Source organism: Carlito syrichta, unplaced genomic scaffold (assembly GCF_000164805.1).
Source record: "Carlito syrichta isolate Samal-C Ts95f unplaced genomic scaffold, Tarsius_syrichta-2.0.1 Scaffold300457, whole genome shotgun sequence".
NCBI lineage: Eukaryota > Metazoa > Chordata > Mammalia > Primates > Tarsiidae > Carlito > Carlito syrichta.
Window position 1 is genome coordinate 100,710 of NW_007244553.1, and position 22,088 is coordinate 122,797.

The window sequence follows — 22,088 nt, forward strand, 5'->3', positions numbered from 1 at the left end:
AATAAACACTACTACAACAAAAAACTCTCCAAAAAACTTTATTGTTCACTAGCAACTTTTACTCATGTTGGAAGTTTTTCTCTGTCTAGGAAATAATGGTGAAAGGAAGTGTAGTGGTAGAAATAATCCCACGTACCAAGCCTCAAGATTCTTTGGGGTGAGGTCATCACTCTGGTTTAACAAGGGGCCCTATAGTGAGTGGGGGAAATGGTAGCAGTGTGGAACATGGGATAGTGTCATCTGAGTTAGTCAGGCTCTGTAGCTTTGCAGCATATGATTCTGGAAGATTTGTAGTTAAGCCAACAGCTTTGCCCCTGCAAAACTTTTGTATACGTTCACCAGCCACGTGTTTTCAGAGAGTCCTGCATCTGAAGTTATGTTCTCCAACTTCTCAGGTGCTCTTGACTTTGAACACATTGAAGAGCAAGCAGAAGGCATCTTTGGAGGAAGGAAAGTATATTTTCAGTTATTGTTATATAGGTGGATCTACAATTGGGAAGGCTGCTCTTCTATACCTCTCAAAGGTTTTTCCTTGACTGTATTAGTAAATATTTCGTTTTGGGGCTTAGGTTGTTTTAGTGTTTTCTTTGGAACTCTAAGTTCTCAAGTCAGAATTATCTCAGTTGTATGTCTGTATGTGTGTGTATGTGTGTGTTTCTTGCCTAGGGAAGAAAGGATGTAAGGAGGTTTCTCAAAATACATATATATATATAAGATTATTTTTGCATGGTAAGAAAATGCAGTCAAAAGGAAGACTAGAAAGAGAGAGGGGGCTCAAAAAAGTGTAAGATTAGTAAGATCATGTCTTTCTGTTGCCAATGGGCTGCTGATGGGCTGCAGTTTTATCCCTGAGCTCTTTACAGGCTATGCAACAAAGAAGACTCAATCTGTTCTTTCGTTGTTCCTAATATTAATATATGAACCTCCTTTTGAAACATCACATTGCTTAATTTTGACTTAAGGCATTATTATTATTATGAAACTCACATACCTACAAGTATAAAACTTGCTAAAAACACCCTATGCACTCAATTCTTATAATTAACACACTTGGTTTGATTATCTATTGCTGCATAATAAACTAACTCTAAAAATCTTTAAGGATTCAAACAGAAATTATTTTATTGCCACTCACAGCTCTATGGGTTGACTAGGGCTAAGCTGGATGGTTTTTCTGCTGGTCGCTGTTTTGCTAGTGATTGGGGCTGGCACATCCAAGTAGCTTTTCACATTTTGGCGCCTTGGCAGGGATGCTCATAAGGCCAGTACCTCTTTTTCTCTTTCCACATGAATTGCTTGAGCTTCTTTACAACATGGTGGCTGACTCTTAGAGCAAGTGCTCTAAGAAGATAAGGCAGCAGTATGCAAGCGCTATAAGCCTCTGCTTACATTGTGTTTGCCGAAGTTCTATTGATCAAAGCAAATCTTATGGCCAAGCCCAGTGTCAGTATGGGAGGAAACTACATAAGAATGTGAATACTTTGTTGGGAGCCACTAATGTTAACAGTCTACCTCAGTGTTCAATATAAATCCTGTGAAATTTGAATTAGCAACATCATGTACTATGTTGGAAGATTTTTTTAAAACTTATACAAAGTGTTTTGCATTTAGCATGACACCACTTCCATGTGCTAAGTTACCATTCAACCCCCTTACCATTTTCCTTATATTGAACAGCAGTGTGAAACCATCACACCTTTTTGGAATATATAGCATGAATACAGTATTTACATACTAAGTCCTTTCTGTGCTTTTTTCTTTTTTTTTTTTTTTTTACCTGTAACCATGAAGATCACCATTTGTCATTCATTTGATAGTAAACATAATATGAATATTGACAATAATTGACTGGCAGTGCCCAGTTATGGAGTAGTCTGAAATTTGATCCAGAATATGCTTATTTTTAAGTTATGGCAATAACACAGTCAAATTATTAATAGGCAATGAGATAACCCCGGATAATATGTTGATTGATCTCAGTCTGAAGAGCATTGAGTTATACTGGTTCATGACAACAGTCCTCAAAGTGAGGTCCACAGGATTGAACATCTTGTTACCAATCTGTGACAAGATATTACAGAGCTTAAGAATGAGTGATCTGGCACTCTTCTGGAAATTTGGCCCTATCGTGACATCCAAGGCATGATCAGTGGGCTTGGTATAGGCCAAGATATCAGACAGCTGCAAAATGGAAGTAAAACTGGTTGTTTACCACAGATAATTTGGTAAGCACTGAATTACAGTATCTTAAATAAAAAAAAAAACAAAACTAATAACAGGAGAAACACATTCATTCATTTGTGGTTCTCAAGCCACAGCTGAAGCCTAGCTGGTGAAAACCCTAATTTACATGTTGGGAATCTGGTTGTAATGCTGGTCTTGTTACTTTGGGAGGGGAGGGACTTTGGTTTAAAATTTTACAATTACAACATTCCCTCCCCTGACGATATAATTGAAGATAAGGCAAGATTGTATTGTTAAAGGAGCAAATGAAAAGTCATATGACTTAGAATATAGTGTTAAAAATTTAACTAGTTTAGGTGTGACTGGGCTCTGGGTTCATGAGAGGAGGTGTTCATTGTTCATTTGGTCCTTCTCCCCATGTGCTCCTTCAGTGAGGAGAACACCCCATTGGACTTGGATGATCATGGCGGTAGAACTTTCCTCCGTGTCTTGCTCCACTTGACAATGCATGACTACCCACCCCTGGTGTCGGGGGCCCTGCAGCTCCTCTTCCGACACTTCAGTCAGAGGCAGGAGGTTCTCCAGGCCTTCAAACAGGTATCTTGGGTTGCCTAAGTGTGTGTTGTTTGTGCAGGAAGTTGTCGTGTGTGTCTAATGGGTTGCATTCATTAAGGTTCAACTGCTGGTTACTAGCCAAGACGTGGACAACTACAAACAGATCAAACAAGACTTGGATCAACTGAGGTCAATAGTGGAAAAGTCAGAGCTTTGGGTATACAAAGGGCAGGGCCCCGATGAGACCATGGATGGTGCTTCTGGTGAAAATGAACATAAGAAAGCAGAGGTGAGCAAAACACAAGTTATGCTGCCTAGGTAAATGGGTGGACTTCTTAAAACCAGTAAGCTTCCTACTCTGGTTTTAGGTACAAATATTATAGGATGGGCTTTATTCTCAAGAGATCTGCTTATTAAGTAACTAGGGTAACAGCTCTTTGCCTTCGAAATGGTCTATAAAGTCCAAGTTTAGCTATGTTTCCCCTGCCACCAAGGACTGTGTAGAAGAAACTTGAGTGTTGCGCACATTAGCACCAGGTTTCCCTACAGACTCACGTGGGAATCAACCTATTCTCTAGCCATGGCCTGGCCTACCATCCTCTCCCAGGGGAGTCCAGTATGAGTAGGTAGATGACTTGGGCATAAACCCAGCATGACTTTTAGAAAACAGCACAACACTCCCATTCTTTCAAAAAGGATGGTGCTAGTCATAATAAACCAATAGTAACTCAAGATTGTACAAACCACAGTTATGTTCACTTTTGGTCCCTAGGAGGGCAATAACAAGTCGCAGAAGCATGAAAGCACCAGCAGCTACAATTACAGAGTGGTGAAAGAGGTAAGCCCCTTCCCCACTGCCATTTCTCCTTCTTTGTGAATTCTCTAAGGAGTTTTAGTTTGTGAGAGGTTGAAGGAGCAAAGATTTGAGCATTTTTCTTCATGTGACTTAACAGGGAGAAAGTAGAGGTCAGAGATTAAACTCTTGGGTTTTAGTGTCAGATCTGTGTTCCACATCTAGGTCTACCACTTATTTTGTGTCTTCAGTTTCCTCACCTTTTATAGGTGCCATGTATTTCTGAAGCTTTGCAATTGAATGGTTAATTGATATAACTGTCAAGAATTTATCTCAGTGCTTGACATGTCATATCCTCCAGTGAGAGGTGTAGCTCTTTGGAAACTTCTGTGTAAGATGGTTCAGAGCTGGGAGGTTGAGAGCTTTGTGTTTTTTACCCCAGAGCAAGCATCCCAAGATTTCGGCAATGATGCTAGGTCAAACCATTTTACTCAGTCTGTCTGAAACCATCCCACTTGCTGAAACCATAATCCACTGCTTATTCTGGAAATCATGTTCTTAATCTTAAATGGATTTGGTTTGATGTAGTCAACATCAATGTTACATATCAGAGGACTCTGCCTCGTTGTTGGTTTTTAATGTATTGTGATTCCTTTTGCCTCCCTGCCCAACTCCCACCGCCCCTGCAGTCTTCTTCCAACTAAAATGTCTCATTTTCTGAGGCTGATTTCTTTCTACCAGATTTTGATTCGCCTTAGCAAACTCTGTGTCCAAGAGAGCGCCTCAGTGAGGAAAAGCAGGAAGCAGCAGCAGCGACTGCTCCGGAACATGGGCGCGCATGCGGTGGTGCTGGAGCTCCTGCAGATTCCCTACGAGAAGGTGAGCACTCCATCACACATGCTGGCTGCTCCTGGTGGGTCCCTGGGTTCCACCAGACCCTTCATGTTTGGATATTGTTGGTGAAGACATGCAGCTGATGTGATGATAGGTAGTTTACATGAAACAGACATGAAACAGCATCATAAAAAGAAAGTAAAATCATCCATAAACAATCTTCATTCCAAGTGTTAAGATTCTATAAAGAAAGAAGAGCCCATTTATTTATTTTGTATTTTTAAAATTTATTTTTAATCAAGTTTTTGTTCTGCCGCCCAAACTGGAATGCAGTGACATGATCACAGCTATCACAGCTCACAGCAGCCTCAATCTTCTGAGCTCAGGCAGTCCCTATACCTCAGCCTCCCAAGAAACTGAGACATAGGCATGCACTCTCATGCCTACCTAATCCCGTGAGTTTTTGTAAATACAAGGTTTCACTCTATTGCCTAGGCTGATCTCAAAGTCTTGGGTTTAAGCAGTCTGCCAGCCTTATCCTCCCAAAGTGCTGGGATTACAAGTGTGAGATACTGCACGTGTCCAGACAAGTTCTTGTATTCTCCTTACTTCCAAGCTGCATGGAATAGAGGCAACTTGGTCTGTATCTTAGGTCACAGCTATCTCTGCACATAAGCTGGTGCGTAGCAATTTTGTTTATAGTGTTATTCGAGCAGTTTAAGTACTGCATGTTATTGAGTGCATCTGGGAACATGGGACTTGTCCACTTTTTAGGTGAGGCCTCCACTAATATGCTGATGTCTGGTTAAGTATCTGGATCCATCAGGTGATACTTTGGTTGAAGTCTTCTTTCTGTTGCTAGAAGTTGTACTCTGCCTCCCATTTTTCGTGTTAGTGTTTGTCGTTGACAGAGATTGGATTTAGGGAAGCAGGAGCAAGATGATAGTGCTGTGCATCTGTGTAGAATGATGAGGCACCTGTGAAAGTATTCATTCAAGCCTACAAAATCCAATAAAGAATTCATATTGTGCCCACTTGATAGATGAGGAGACTGAGGCTTGAGGAAGTGTATTGTCCAAGGACTTAGACTTAGCTCTTCCAGAGAGACTGACTTGCTGGTGAAAAGTTGCCTGACAAAAGCTCACTGTCAAGTGCTTGCAGGGTGCCAGGTGCTGCTGGGACATTTGTACTTATTAGCTCATGTTATCCTTAAGACACGCGGACGAGGTGGGTGGCACTGTCATTGTTTCCACTTTAGATGGGAAATCTGTGGCTGGAGAGGTTTAGTAACTTGCCTGGATGACAAGGGTACGTGTGGTGGTACCTGCTGTGCTCCACTGAGGAGCTTGGACCTACTGCCTTACCTGCACCTTACCTGTGCCGGTTGCCCTGTACTCCAGAAGGTTCCCTGCAGAGAAATCTTCTCAGTCATGGAGACCGTGTAAATCAGGCAGACCAGACCTTCAGCAGCTACAAATAAAGTACAAGTTTAATCCCTCTCAAGGGGCAGGTACTTAGCCAACTTGCAATTAATATAGGTATGCATGTCATCCAAACTTTGGGTGGTGTTTGGACTGGAACCAACATGTTGATCTACCCCCTTGCATATAAAGAATGTGAAGAAGTAGTTTGTCGACCATATAATTGTCTCATAATCTCATCAGTTTCCTTAATAAGAGATGTACATTGAGCAGTGTTAATCTACAGTTAACCAGATTTGATTCGAACTGGTGGCTCAAAGGCAGAGCACGATGTGTATTTGCTTTTGGATGGGCACAGACTTCCCAGGGTGGTAGAACAGTGTAGGGGAACTCCCCCAACCTCTTGTGATGTGATGTCTTTGGAGCTTGCTTGTAAAAAATCCACTTCAAACCACAAAGCCTCTTCTGTTGCCTTGCATGCCAGCAGAGGTGTTTTTGTTTGTTTGTTTTAAGTAGAATGGAAGCATGTAGAACTGCTTAAGGTTACTGTTGTCAACCAGCAATGGCTCTCTGTCCCAAGCCCTCTGATTTCTTAGATAGAAGGTTTGCTACTCCCTCTTAGTGGGAGGCAAATATAATCCCCACTCTGTCATACTGGGACTTACTGTTAAAGTCCTCTTTAATTCTCCTGTTTTTGTTCAGTTGTAAAAGCTGGGAGCTCAGATTCCTTTTGTGACTTGTTTTGATAATGTATTCTGTTTTCTCACCAAGTGATTTTCTTGACCAGGGGTTGGCAAACTATAGATATAGATCAAATTCAGCCTACTGCCTCTTTTTGTAACAGCTTGTCAACTAAGAATGGTTGTTATATTTTTAAATAGTTCTGTGAGTACTTGCATATGTCCTTGGTTTTGCCTCTTGACCTCTTGACCCACAAAGCCTATAATATTTCTTGCCTTTTAAGAAAACGTTTTCTGACCTTAGTCTAGACCAGAACCAGTAGCTAACTTTTACTTATATTATCTCCATTTTACAAATGGGAAAACTTAGACACAGAGAGGTGAAGTAACTTGCTTCAGGTCACACAGCTAGAAAGTTAGATCTGAGATGAGAGGGAGGCAGTCTGGTTTTAGGACCTGCATTCCTAACTGCTGCACTCTCCTGCCTCTTAAATGAGGTGAAAACTATGAACCACTGAGGAAGACTACTGTGGGCTGTATGAATATGAAGGATGATTTCCATTTTAGGGATTCTCTTTCTATTATTAAGTGTTTACTTATTTAGAGTTGGGCAAAATGGCGATAGGTTTTATATTTACTTGTCTTATCACAGGCTGTTTAACTCTTTACAAATACTGAGTCTATGCTTTTAATATATGAAATGAGAATCACAAAATTTTCTCTGTGAGAGTCACACAGCTTTCTCTGTGAGAGCCACACAGACAACCATGTGAAATGTTGGGACAGGTGTTGTCCCCATTTTGCAGCTGGGGAAGCAAAGTCTTATGTTAAAAACTGTACCTGACATATCAAGGAAAGGAATTATGGCAGGCACAGTTGCCCTAATTTATAATAGATTTCCACTTGTTACCAGCTGCCAAAAGTTAATGTGCCAATAGGCTGGGAAACTTAAAAAAGCAAGCTGGGCCAAGTGTCGCATCTCATGCCTGTAATCCCAGCATTTTGGCAGGCCAAGGCAGGAGGATCACTTGAGGCCAGGAGTTCAAGACCAGCCTGGGCAACATAGACCCCCCATCTCTACAAAAAGTATTTAAAAATTATCCTGGCATGGTGGCATGCTCATTGCCTGTTGTCCCAGTTACTCAGGAGGCTGAAGCAGGAGGATCTCTTGAGCCCTGGAATTCAAGATTGCAATAAGCTATGATAATGCACTGTACTCCAGACTGGGTGACAGCCCCTGTTTTCAGAAGTAGGGGGTCCAGAAGTTTCAGTCTTTGTTAGACAGTGGACTCCTAGAGGCTTTCTATCAGCTTTCCCTCTATATTGCTCCCCCTCCCACACCCCTCCATAGAATCTTCATTTTCACCGATGAGGCATAAACAAGTTACTGGCTTCTTTTATGGGTCAAAAGTACAGCACCTCAATATTTACCCTCAAAGCAGGCCCTCATAAAACACCTCCTGACTCCTACAACAGCAGAAGGTGTTGGGCGTAGGAGAAGCTGGTCTCCTGGCCTAGCAAGATTGGTGCTTTCATCTGTCTCCTCCCACACAGGCTGAAGATACCAAGATGCAGGAAATAATGAGACTGGCTCATGAATTTCTGCAGAACTTCTGCGCAGGCAACCAGCAGAATCAAGCTTTGCTACACAAACACATAAACCTATTTCTCAACCCAGGGGTAAGATTTGAGGCCTGTCTGTAATCTATGCAGGGAGGAGGGCAGGGAAGAGGGAAGACAAACACCTTGCTCTTTTGCTGTTTTGACTTCTGGGACTTGTTTTAGTTCATTCCAAAGGGGAACATTTTCACCAATTGTCAGGAGGATGTAAATATGCCCCATCTTTTGGGGATAGGATGGTGGAGTTGGGGGAACAGAAAGGAGGAAGGTAGTGGGGCATTGTAAGATATATTTCTATTTTTTCCTAATAGCATCCCTCAAACTTAATATCATCCTTCATCCTAATATCAACCCTCAAACTTCAACAATACAGAAGTACAAAGTCTCAGCTCCACCCACATCTTCCTGAAGTCATGCATAAAGTTTTCTGTTTATATGAATACATAGCATATCCCTATAAAACATATCTATTTTATATCTTAGTTTGTTCAGTATATTCCTAAAAATATGTTAAATATGTATTTTACATTCTTTAAAGAAAAATGGTGTACATTTTACACATTTGTCTTGCATTTTGCTTTTTTCACTTAACACATTGTGGCTGCCTTTGCAAACCAGAGAGAGAGAAATTTTTCCATTCTTTTTGTTGGCTAAATGGCATTGCATCAAATGGCTGTAACTTTTTGAAAAGCATCTTCACAATAATGGATAGTTAGATAATGTCTAGTTTTTGGCTTTGTAAACAGTGCTGCAGGAACTCATTTTGTATACACACACACACACACACACACACACACACACACACACACACACACACACACACACATTCACTCATTAGTACTGTTAATGTTTTCCAAAAAAAGGATTGCTGGATTGTAATGTAATATATGTTGGGCATCCCAAATCTGAACATCTGAAGTCTGAAATGCTCCAGAATTCAAATTTTTGAACACTGACATGAGGCCCAAAGGAAATGCTCATTGAAGCATTTCAGAGTTCAGATTTTTGGATTTGGGATGCTCAACTGATAGACAAATACTCTAAATTAATAAAAGTCCAAATATTCCAAAATTGTAAAAAAATCAGAATTTGGAACCCTTCTGGTCCCAACCATTTTGGATAAGGGGTATTGAACCTATATAAGCGGTATTGAAGCTGTATTCCCTTTCTGTCATGTAAAGAGAAAAAAAGGTACAAGTTAGAAAGACTAAAGCCTCCACCTCATACCAAACATGAAACTGAATAACTCTGGGTAAAAAGTAAAGCTTCTAGAAGATAACATGAGAATATCTTTATGAATGTGTCCTAAGCGGTTTTCTTACACATTATGAAAAGAGCACTAATTATCAACAAAAATATTAATAAATTAGTCTTTTAAGTATTTTTGTTTGTCAAATGACAGCATTTAGAGCATCCAGAGGTGAGGCAGAGAGCATGAGACATTTGGAATCCGTGTGTTCTACAAAGAATTCATATCCAGAATATATATGAGGGAGGACCAAAAAAACCCAGAATTTATTTATAAAAAATTGTATATTTATTCTTATACTTAAACTTCAGTCACCTTCAAAATACTCCCATTCAATGTAATGTATCTGCAAAGGTTTTTTTTTCACTGCTCAAAACAGTTTTTGAACTCATTGATTTTTATGCCTTTTAGTGCTTCCGCCATTTTTTGTTTTACCTCGTCCACATTTTTCATCGGAGAGACAAAAAAGTAAAAGAAAAATGTTGCTGGGGCAAAATGAGGAGGGTGGGGCACAGGGACACAGTTTTTGTGAAAAACTGTTGAAAAATTTAGTGCCCTGTGAGTAGGTGCACTCGTAAATCATCCATCATGAAATGGACAAATGTTAAAAGAATCTCCAAAAAAATTCACTGAAGCTGACCACAGCCTCTCACAGCAACACTAGCTGGTACACTGATGCTGATGGGTTCCTAAAACACATACCTAATAGGGGCAACCTGTGCTACAAGGGGCGTAATTCCACTTTTTGGGGAGTCCCACTTCATATATAGATATATAAGAAGGGATTTATTATGGGAATTGGCTCATGCAATTGTGGAGGCTGAGAAGTCCTACAATATGATCTGCAAACTGAGACCCAAGAAAGCCACTGGTGTAGTTCAGCTTGAGCCCCAAGACCTGAGAACCAAGGGAGTTGATAATGTAACTCTTAGCCTGAGGCCGAAAATTAGAGAACCTGAAGCTCTGATATCCGGGGGCAGAAAAGAGCGAGTTCATCCTTCCTCCACTTTTTTGTTCTATCTAGGTTCTCAGTAGATTCGATGGTGCCCACTCAATTTTTTAGGAGTCCCCCATTGTATAACAAACTAAAAAATGTTAGTGAGGAAAAGAACTCACCTTTGAAATTGGCAAAAGACTTTGAATAGACACTTCATAATAGAGAATATCCAAATGGCCAATAAATGTGATAAGATGCTTAACACGGTTAGACTTCAGAGAAATGCAAATTAAGTTATATAGGCACAGTAAGTTGTGGACAGTATTTAAAAGACTGACAATACTAAGTGTTGACAAGGATGCAGAATAGCTGCAATGTAGAATGTTAATTGTTGACATTGTTCAAACGGTGCCAAAATTGTGTTTGGCAGAATCTTCTAAAGTCAAAACATACTTATACGTTGTGACCCAGCAGTTCTGCTCTTGGGTATACATCCAAGAGAAATGCATATATTAAATTTACCAGAAGACATGTACAAGAATGTTCAGAGCAACTCTATTTTAATATTTGTAATAGTGGTGTTGTCACTACTCATTAAAATTGGATACTACCCTAAATGCCCTTCAACAATAGCATGGGTAAATACATTGTCCCGTTCATGCAATGGAAAAGGCAAGCATGAAGTCCAAGAACAGGCAAGAACAAATCTATAGGTATAGAAGTCAAAATAACAGTTAAATTATGGGTTGAGGCATAAAGGAGGCCTGTTTTCTTTCTTAATCTGGGTGCTGATGTTCTGTCTGTAATCTATTTAACTGAACACTAATGCTTTGTTTACTTTTCTGTTTATTATGTGTCATTCAAATAGTTTGTTAAAAAAGAAGGTAATACAGAAACAATCATGGGAGAAGCATATCTTCATGAATTTAAATATTTCTCTCTCTGTGTGTTTTTAGTGGACTCTTCTTTTTCTCATTTTTTAATCTGTTTTAGATTCCACCTGACCATTTCCCTATGCTTTTGTCCTCTTGTTCAGATCCTGGAGGCAGTAACAATGCAGCATATCTTCATGAACAATTTCCAGCTTTGCAGTGAGATCAACGAGCGGGTTGTTCAGCACTTTGTTCACTGCATAGAGACTCATGGCCGAAACGTCCAGTATATAAAGTTCTTGCAGACAATTGTCAAGGCAGAGGGGAAATTTATTAAGAAATGCCAAGACATGGTCATGGCTGAGGTGACAGTTCTATATTTCTGTATAGCTTTATCTGGTGTTCTGTAGCAATTTTGAAATTGTTTAATCTTATCTGTATGGACTTGGATCCTCATGAGAAGTAACATGGAAGGGCAGAAAGTGTGTGTGTGTGTGTGTGTGTGTGAGAGAGAGAGAGAGAGAGAGAGAGAGAGAGATCCCATGTTATGAACTTAAACTGTAGATAAAGGCAAGAGTCTGATCTGATCTTTCATAGCAATTAATCAATTAATTCTAAGGAAATTTAACTTGGATTCTTCTGATAGGAAAAAAGAAAGGGGAATAATGAATTGGAATATAGTAAATGGAGATGAAATGTGGTTAGAGTCCAGTATGTCAGAACAGCTTCCCTTCTTGTGAATTATGACTTTTAAAAATTATTCACCTAATTACTCTTTTGAAAAATGTAATTAGGTGAAAAATTTTTGTGTGATGCTTTGTGAGGAGCAGCTGGTCTGCAGAATCAAGGAAAAATCTTACTTGGTTCATTAAGGAAAGTTTTAGCACCTTGTGGATGTTGTCTCTGATCATAATAGCCCACTCTGACACAAATGTGACTTGGTTTAATCCTTCTAACTTTTTAAAAATAACAAAATCTCAAGCAAATCTACCTAACATTTAGGTTTATAATCCTGTCTACATATATGATTCTAGTGACAAATAGGGTAGTATGATGAAGAGAGTTGGCTCAACCTGGGATACAAACATTAGGGAACACTTTCATGGCCCATGTGCCATGGGATGTGCTACTCGACCTCTCAAACCCTCAGTGAGCTTTTCTGTAAAATGAAGATAGAGCAGTTTTTACCTGAAGGAGTTGATACACAGATTAAATTAGATAATGATGACATAAATGGATAACATTTTTTTGGAAGCCTACCTTACTCTAAGCACTATTCTAAGCAACTCATGTATAATAATTTGTTTAATCTACATGTCAGCACTGTGAGTTAGGTTTTGTGTTTGTCCTCATTTTTACAGGTGAGGACGCTAATAACACAGTGAGGTTAGGGAATTCATCTAAAGAGTTTATCTTAGTAGTATCTGTTACCTAATTAGAACTTATAAAGGTTGATTTTTAATAAGTAAATAGCATTGATTGGATTTATTTTGACTTTTCTGCCAGCCCCTTTTGGATCTTTTGTATTTTATATAATGCTGAAATTGATTTATTCTTAAATAGATTTGTAAGAAGCCACATCCTAGGGGACAGTTTAGGAACAGAAATGCCTTATTTTTTGGTAAGTGTTGAGAAGAAGGCATATCTTAATCAGAAGTGGATAACCTGTGATTGAAGAGTTAAGGCAGTGAATTAAAGACTTGTAAAGGGGATACTATATAAACCATAAAAAGATGGAAACATTTAAAAAAGAAAAAACATAGCCTAACTGGTAGGTTATAAGTACAAGCTTGCAATCTATATTTTGATTTGATATATTAATGCCAATATGTGGTATTTCTATATCTGTGGATTAAAATTCAGCGCTGAAGATTTTTAATTGTTCAGTTATATAAATGAATGAAATCTAGATGAGATTAGTAATATAGATGAGGCTGATTTTGGAAGGTAAATACCAACAGACTCTCTCTCTTTCTCTGCGAGTACATTTTTTATGTTGCCTTTGACCCCTGTAAGCTTGTAACTGAAACAAGCCCTATTCTTTTTGTAGCTGGTCAATTCAGGAGAGGATGTCCTTGTATTCTACAATGACAGAGCCTCTTTCCAGACTCTGATCCAGATGATGCGGTCTGAGCGGGACCGGATGGATGAGAACAGCCCTCTCATGTACCACATCCACTTGGTTGAGCTCTTGGCTGTGTGCACAGAGGGCAAAAATGTCTACACAGAGATAAAGTGCAACTCCCTGCTCCCTCTGGATGACATTGTTCGCGTGGTCACCCACGAGGACTGCATCCCTGAGGTGAGTGACCCAGCATGGGGGGGTGCCTTTCTTGTTTCTCTGTGGTGTGTGGGGCCATGGCTCGGTAGGAGATGTCATGGTGGCTTGCCTGGCTGGTTCTTACAGTTCTGCATTTCTGAAACCCATAGCTCATTTTGTAGTGGGATTTCAGTTTGCGGAAATAACATCTTCTCAAGTGTCGATTTTGTGTGAAGGGGTTGCGGGGGAGGAGTTCGTTTTTAACTTCTGTATCTTAAGAAGAGTGGGGGGAGGGAAAGTTTCAGCTCTGTGGAACTAATTCAGCCTGTTGAACAAAGAGAATGTGACTTGAATGAACTCAGAAATGAGATTAAGAGTGGGTTGAGATACAGTTCATATGAATGTAAGACTTAGCCTATAAATTAATTATTTTAAAACAAAAACTCTTATTACATAAAAAATGAATGACTGTTATAAAAATTTAGGAACTATAGGCAATCAGTCAAGTAATAAAAATAATCTGTAATTCCAGAGCCCGTAGTGAATACCTGTTAAGTTTTGAAGTTAATCCTTCAGGCTTCCTTTTTTCATGTTCAGATGTATTGTTTAGTCACCAAAAAATGGATTATATAATATATATTTTTATTTGTATTTATTAAAATCTATAATATTAGTTTACATTTTAAACTAAATATATATGGTATAAGTACAAATCAAATCTATATACTATTATATTTTTAGATTTTTTTTTAAAAGTTAACAGTCATGGGTCACTGGTAGAAATTTGTTCTGAAAAACATGTCATTAGGCAGTTTCATTATGGTGCAAACATCATAAAATGCACTTACACAAACCTAGATGGGATAGCCTACTACACACCTAGGCTGTATGGTATAACCTGTTGCTCCTAGACTGCAAATCTGTACAGCATGTGATTGCCCTAAATAGTGTAGGCAATTGTAATACAATGGTAAGTATTTGTGCATCTAAACATACTTAACAATACATAAGGTCCAGTATTATAATATATTATGGAATCACTGTCATATATGTGGTCCATTGTTAACTGAAACGTCATTATGTAGTACATAACTGTATATTTTGAAAAGTTCAAATATCAAAGACTATAAAAGGATAAACCATTAGAAGTCTCCTAATCTGCCCCCACAACCCTGCAGAAAATAGTTTATTATGTTCTTGCGTGTCCTTCCAGGGTTTTGCATATAAGCATATATGAGGGGGAAACAAAAAAAAAATTATTTTTTTGGAGGACAGGCCCTTTATACAGGCTCCCCCTACTAGGTAAGTTTTCTAGGAAACCACCGACATCAGTATACCAGCTAGTGTTGTGAGAGGCAGTGTTCAGCTTTAGTGAAATTTTTTTGGAGATTCTTTCCATGCATTTTTCTGTTTTACGGTGGATGATTTACGAATGTACCTGCTCACACCACAATGAATGTTTAACAGTTTTGGATCAAAAACAGCATGAACCCCGTGCTCCACCTCCCCTAGTCACCTGATCTCACCCCAAGTGACTGTTTTTGTTTCCCTGTATGAAAAAAATCCTCAAAGGGAAATGTTTTGCCGATGTGGAAGAGGTGAAACAAAAAATGGCAGAAAAGCTAAAGGGCATCAAAATGGACGAGTTCGAAAACTATTTTGAGCACTGAAAAAGCATCTTCATAGGTGTATTGCATCAAACAGACAGTCCTTTGAAGGTGACTGAAGTTTAAACATGTAAGAATAAATATACATTTAAAAAAATAAATTCTGGGTTTTTTCGGATATATATATATCTCCAAACAATTTAAGCAATGTTATCTATGTATTATTTTTAGTTTGCCATAATCAGAAGTGTCTGGTCACTGATGGTAACCACTTTGAGTACCTCTTGTAATTGTAGAAGTCAAATGTGACTTGTATTCATCTTTAGTTTTTGGTATATATTGAGATTACAATTTTAATACAGTTTTTCCTTTCTTAAAATGTGTACACTTTTTTTGGCACCCTGTATATGTGTACATAATTTTCTTTCCCCATTCCCTTTTAAATATGAAAGGTGACTTTCTAGGTATACGATTCTATACCTTAACACTATAAATTCTTTCCATATTAGTTCATAAAGAGATTCTAGATTCCTTTTTTATAGTTGCATAAAATTTCATTATAATTTCCCTCTGTGGTTGTTGAATGAATTTATAACATAATGAGATAATACTTAATAATTAAAATAAAGCAATGAGATTGCATTTTTCTCACAACTTTGACCACACAGTATATCATCAAACTGCTGGATTCTCATATATCTGGTAGATGAAAACAGTAATTTCAACATAGTTTTATTTTACATTCCTCTTATTGTGGATAAGGGAAGTAAAGAATTATAACTAGTTTTAGGGATGAATAACAAACATTAGTTTGTTTATTTGAAGTACAACAGAGATACAAAAAAGTATATAATCTAAATTGTATAGTACAAGAATGATTATAAAGAGAACAGCTTTGTAACCACCCCAGGTCAAGAAATACAGCAAAAACCTCCCTGCCTGTTTCCTGTCCTCACCTTACTCCAAAGAACTCCCTCCTGAAGGTAACTCTGAACTGACTTTAATGTGATCCCAAGGTTACTTTTTCTGTATAAATCCCTACATAGCATAATTTATTTTTGTGAGGTTTTGAACTTCCTTTATGTATCACTGTAGGCATTTTTTTTTTTTTTTTTGCATTGGAGTCTCACTCTGTCACCCAGACTGGAGTCCAGTGGCCGCTTCCGGCCACCGCAGCCTCGACCTGCTGGGCTCCGGCGATCCTCCCGCCTCAGCCTTCCAAGTAACTGGAACTACAGGCGCGCGCTACCACACCCGACTAATTTTTTTTTTTTTTTAATTTATGGTAGAGATGAGCTCTCACCAAGTTGCCCGGGCGGGTCTCGAACCACTGTAGGTCTTTTAAGTTCAGCTTTTTGTGGTTGAGGTACATCCATCCTGATGTGCGTAGCTGTGTTGGTTTCCTTTCCTTTACAGCATTCCTTTCGATCATGATACCAGGCTATGATTTTCTGTTACTCTGTGGATGCTTGTTTCAATTGTTTCCAGCTTTTGACTGCTAGGACCAGCACATTCATTCTGGATCACATGCGTACACTTCTGTCCAGGGTGTGTGTGTGTACCAGAAGTGAAAGTTGTGGGTTATGTGGGGCGTTTCTTCCATCCGACTTGATAGTGCCCACTTGTTTCCAGCATAGTTGCTCCAGTTGCTATTCTTCCTTTCAACTCTGCTAACATTCAATCTTATTAGATTCCTTAAAGTTATTTTTTTTTTTCAGTTTGATGGTCGCATAGTTGTATCTCATAGCGGTTTGTTTTGTTTTGGTTTTTAGAAACTTTATAGAGATATTTGCATTAGCTATGACTCACTCATTTAAAGTGTTCAGTGATTTTTAATATAGTCAGTTATTAAATCCTCATCACAGTCCAATGATAGAATATTTACATCACCCCAAAAGGAAATCCTATGCCCGTTAGCAGTCACTCCCCTTCTCCTCCCAACATGCCTAATCCTAGGCAACCCCTAATCCTTCTATATATCTGGATTTGCCTCTTTTGCACATTGCATATTACTGAAATCATACAATATGTAATCTTTTGTGACTGTATATTTTTCACTTAGAATAATTTTTTTTCAAGGTGCATGCAAGTTGTAGCACGTGTCAGTACTTTATTACTTTTTGTTGCCAAGTAACGTTCCAGTATATAGATAATACCACATTTTGTGTCTCCATCCATTGGTTTATGAACATTTGGGTTGTTTCCACTTTTTGACTATTGTGAATAATGCTGCTGTGCACATTTATGTACAAACTTTTGTATAGACATGTTTTCGTTAATCATAGTGGTTTTAATTTCTGTATTCTTGATTCCTGGTTGAAATTAAGCCCCTTTCCATGTGTGTTTTCAGATATTTGATATTCCTTTAGGAAAGTGTCTGATTACTTTTTTTCTTACTTTTTGTCTTGGGGTAACTATCTTATAAGCACAGATCTATAGGCTTTCTTTATTGGTATATGCACTGCAGACAACTTCTCCCAGCCCGGATCTATTTCACTCTTTAACAATGTCTTTCCATAAGCAAAAACTATAACAAAACCAAAAAAAACCCTTTTATATGTCTGTAATTTAATTGATGCTTCCTGATCAATGTAGTGGTAAATCTATAAATAAAAAGTGAACAAATGCAAAAAAAAAACAAAAACAAAAAACCCATGCCTTTCCATGAACAAAAATTCTTAATTTTAATGTAATCAAACTTTGCTTCTTCTGTGGTAGGGTTTTTGCCTAACTCTTTGAGGTCGTGAAAATATTCCCCTAAAGCTTATGGCTTTGGGTTTTTCAGTGGTGAATTTTGAATATCAGAAAATCATAGAAATGAAAGTTGGCAGTGAGAAATGGAATGACCATGTTGGTGTCTCCTTCTCACTGTGAAGATGAAGCAGCTAATTAGTTCCACACAGACCAAGTTGGTTTTTCAGAAAAGCTTGTTTCTGTCTTGCAGGTTAAAATTGCATACATTAACTTCCTGAATCACTGCTATGTGGATACTGAAGTGGAAATGAAGGAGATTTATACCAGCAATCACATGTGGAAATTGTTTGAGAATTTTCTGGTAGACATCTGCAGGGTAAGAGTTCCTGGAACTAAGGAGGCAGAGAGAGAGAGAGAGAGAGAGAGAGAGAGAGAGAGAGAGGAAAGAGAGAAGAAAGAGAGAGAAAAAAGAGAACGAGTGCCTATGCATGCGTGTGTAGCATCCTGTGCAGACATAAGGAAAACAGTTGCATGATTTCTACTCTAATTCATGGCACAAAGAGACACTTTTGGCTTTTATCCTTTCTTATGTCTCATTTCTTGCTACCTTTTGCTCTTAGCTGAGAATAGATTTTGTTTATCAAGCTTCAGAGAAAATAGTTTATTTCTGGTTTTCATTTCAGCCCTATGCATTGATTTGTGAATGATAACCTGGGCATATTAAAATGAAATTTATTAGGATTTATTTTCCTTGATAATATGTGTGTGCTTGAAGGACACCTCTCTGAGCTTGAGCATTTATCTCCTGCATTCTGGTGTTTAGGATTTGGCAAAACACCTTCTCTTTATTGCTTTCCTGACTCAGACTCAGATGTCCTTCAAGACACTTGATTTGGGCTTGCACTGAGCTTAATATTCATTCTAAAGCCACAGGACTACCACATAGCAAAGCACACCATGGATTTAATATGAGTTTTATGGTAGTGGAATTGGGGGCATGGGGTAGATAAAAAGATTCTTCAGAGAATAAATTGTAAGATATACCCAATTTCAGAAATGATGTGATGTTAGAAAGAAAAAAAGGTACACTGTGGAGTCCTAGAATGTGGTATTTTCTGCTTGACTATACAATTACCAGTATGAGGTAAGAAGCCTGCAATAATTTATTTTCCTTCTACTCAGATGCTGGTGTCAGCAGACATATATTTTTTAAAATCTCAAATTCCTCTCAGACTTTTAATCCCATTAGTTTATGTTTATGGCTTGGAGGCCTGCTTTGTTTCTTTAGCCCAGGGCTCTATGAAGTTTTCTGTAAAGGACCAGATAGCAAATAAGCTCAGCTTTGTGGACCATTTGTGTCTGTCACAACCACTCAGTTCTTCCTTAGCATGAAAGCAGCCATGACAAATGGGCATGTCTGAGTTACAATAATACTTTATGTATAAAGATAATCACCAGCCCTTACTTTGCTGACTTCTGCCTCACATTGTTCAGAAATGATGTAAAATCAGTTAGCAATTTCGCTCTTTGAATGTATTTTCAGACTGCCCTGTATTAAGGTCAGAACATGAAAGTCTGATAATAGTTTTTGTTATTGTTGTTATTCTGCACTTCATTTTTGTATAAGCAATTTTATATTTCAAATTATAGAACTAATGAATTTTCTAATAGAGCCTGATTTTTAAAAATGTATTATCTAACTCTATAAAGGGCTCATCTCATTCCAAGCAGCAAGATTTAGTGGGATGCAGGTGGAATCTCAGGTGTCTCCTCATCCCAAAGCCTGTACAATTAGTTATTCTGAACCATGACCTGCTGTTTTGAACAGTGTTGTGTGTCAGTAAAATTTTTAGGGAGTGGAAGAGTGTTTAAGGATTGGAGACTGGCGGACACACTGGACCTCAGTGATGGATGACTCTTAATTATATGAGTTAGGAAAATATGGCCTGGGGGGTTGCTTATAGGGGAAATTTAAGACACCTGTAGATACTGTGCTTCTTACTGCCCTTTGGGATTTTAGATTTTTCCAGTCACAGGTAGGAAGTTGCGAGTGATGGCCTTTGATGGTCCCATACCAATTTTAATGTTTTGTGGTTCTGTGCTGTGATATCTGAGCTGATCTGCTTCTCTTTTTCCACGATTTATTGATTATTAGTATTATATCTTAAGGGGGGGAATACTGGCCTTCAAGCCTTTACCTTTCATTTTTTAGGGATAATCAGCAGGAGGGAATTTCAGATTTTTTAATATTTTGGTGTAATGTTTCCAACGCCTAATTGTCTTCCAGGCCTGCAACAACACAAGTGACAGGAAGCATGCAGACTCCATTTTGGAGAAGTATGTTACTGAAATTGTCATGAGCATCGTTACTACCTTCTTCAGCTCTCCCTTCTCAGACCAGAGTACAACTTTGCAGGTAAGAGATACCAGTGTAGAACAGGGTATTCCCAAAAGACCTTCAGCAGTTGGGCTTAATGCTGATTCGGTGGTGGGCATCTGTAAATGAGCCACTCTGCAGAGTGTTAATGAAAGATGCTTTTCTCTTGGTGGAGGATAGTTTTGACAGGATCTCTCCCATAAAGAAGTGCCTGAGAATGTTTTCCTATACCAGATAGTTCTATTAGTTGTTGGTTTTCTTTTTTAAATCTTTTTTTTTTTTTGCCTTCACTCTTCTCCATACCTCTCCTCCACCCTAGAGAGAGAAGTAGCTCTCAAGTGCTAGTGTATTACTAACACTTTTTAAAATGTTTTTTTAAGAACCTAGAAATCTCCCTTTTAACTGGGAGTGTGTACCTAGAGTTCATCAGAAGTGCTGTGTGGCTGGAGTGAGAAGCTGTTTGGCCCTGACAGCAGGGCTGCTCCTTTGCACAGCTCCCCAGGCACCATTCATGGAAAAATCTATGTGCATGGTGCCTCCTGTAGTTGTGCAGTGCACAGCACTGCAGCCCTACATGGTGATGCTCAGCGTACTTACCATGTGAAAGCCCTGAATCTATGGTTGTGGAGAATGTTTTCGTTATTTTTTTAACTTGGAAAAATCACTCTTCTGTGGTCTTACTATATATGCCTATTTGTACAAGCTGCAGAATGAAAACCAAACTTGGTCTCCAGTGACCAGAAGAGAAATATTAATCATCCTTGTCATAAGAAGAGATCAAAATTAACGTAAATTTTTCAAGGGAAGAGTAATTCATGATCAATACAATACTCATTGTGACATCTGCTAAGTACTGCTATATTCTAGTAACTAGACAAAAGAATTCAAATAAGCTTAGAACAGCCTATGAGATAAATGGTGTTATCCCTATTTTGCAGCTGAGTAAACTCTGATCAGTGGATTTAATTACTATTTTTAGAGAAGTATGTTTTCCTAGGGACTGGTGATAACCTTCTATTTTGCTTAGGAAAAAAACTACAAAAGCCAGCAATTAAATTAAAATATCATGCAGTTACAAGTAATTGGAGAACAGGAGCTTGTTAGATCCCATGAATTATGGGGATGTGCTTCTTACCAAGTACTTTTATACCAAGAACTGGCCAGGAAAAGTTGCTTTGGTTAGTAAGATTGGACTTGCTTCTCTTGTAATATAAAGTGACAATTTCCATGGCAATGCCCATTCTCCTATAGAGACGAAACAGTATTACAAAACCAAAATGCCAGAATCAATCAGTCAGATTAGTTGGAAAATCACATACTTGTGTTTTGGGTTTTTATCTTGGCCATCGCTGTTTTTTTCTTATCTTACTTTGCTATAAACCAGTGTTTGCTCCATCTGATAAGTAGGAGATATCAGAGAAGTAAATCTTCAACATGATGTTGTAAGTCCCTAGCAAGCCCAGGTTGTTCACATATATTTCGAATACAAAGTCCAATTTTTTTTAAAGTAACTTATGGATTTTTGGAACACTTGTTGTCAACGAATACTATATTTAATGCACTCATAGCCTTTTATATTTTGTTTTTCTGTTGAAAAGCATCTTATCTCCCTAGCAGTTTCCTTCCTTCCTTCTTTCCCTCCCTCCCTCCCTCCCTCCCTCCCTCCATGTCTAACAAATTGATAATTGCCTACAGCTAAGATGAATTGGGTTGTGCAGTTATCAATCTTAAAGAATATATTTCATCTGACAACTCCTTATACCATTTGCTATTTTCTCCATGTAATGTATCCTTCTTCTTCACCACTTTGTAATGATACATACCAACCCTTCATGGAAAAGTGAAGAGTTTTTTACTATATTTTGACATTTATTCCACATAAGGGATAAATGATTCAGATATTCCCTGAAAAATAATCATACATCCTTCTTTTATGCCCGTAAAAAGTTTAACTTTTCTATTTTGCAACACTGGATGAAGCAACTATTTGCTCCATAATTCAGCT

The 22,088-nt window shown here is 38.3% G+C and overlaps 1 protein-coding gene across 1 annotated transcript in view; it reads left to right on the top strand.

Annotated features, from left to right (window-relative positions):
- Positions 1–22,088, top strand: part of LOC103256992 (inositol 1,4,5-trisphosphate receptor type 1) — a gene marked incomplete at its 5' end in the record, with an annotated part of 163,365 nt that overhangs the window by 98,329 nt on the left and 42,948 nt on the right. Inside the window, 10 exons of the mRNA XM_021710740.1 lie at positions 396–450; positions 2,616–2,781; positions 2,858–3,028; positions 3,512–3,577; positions 4,274–4,411; positions 8,022–8,147; positions 11,310–11,510; positions 13,196–13,447; positions 17,957–18,082; positions 19,994–20,122. Of these exons, the coding sequence (XP_021566415.1) occupies positions 396–450; positions 2,616–2,781; positions 2,858–3,028; positions 3,512–3,577; positions 4,274–4,411; positions 8,022–8,147; positions 11,310–11,510; positions 13,196–13,447; positions 17,957–18,082; positions 19,994–20,122 (1,430 nt within the window). The remainder of the gene's footprint in view (positions 1–395; positions 451–2,615; positions 2,782–2,857; positions 3,029–3,511; positions 3,578–4,273; positions 4,412–8,021; positions 8,148–11,309; positions 11,511–13,195; positions 13,448–17,956; positions 18,083–19,993; positions 20,123–22,088) is intronic.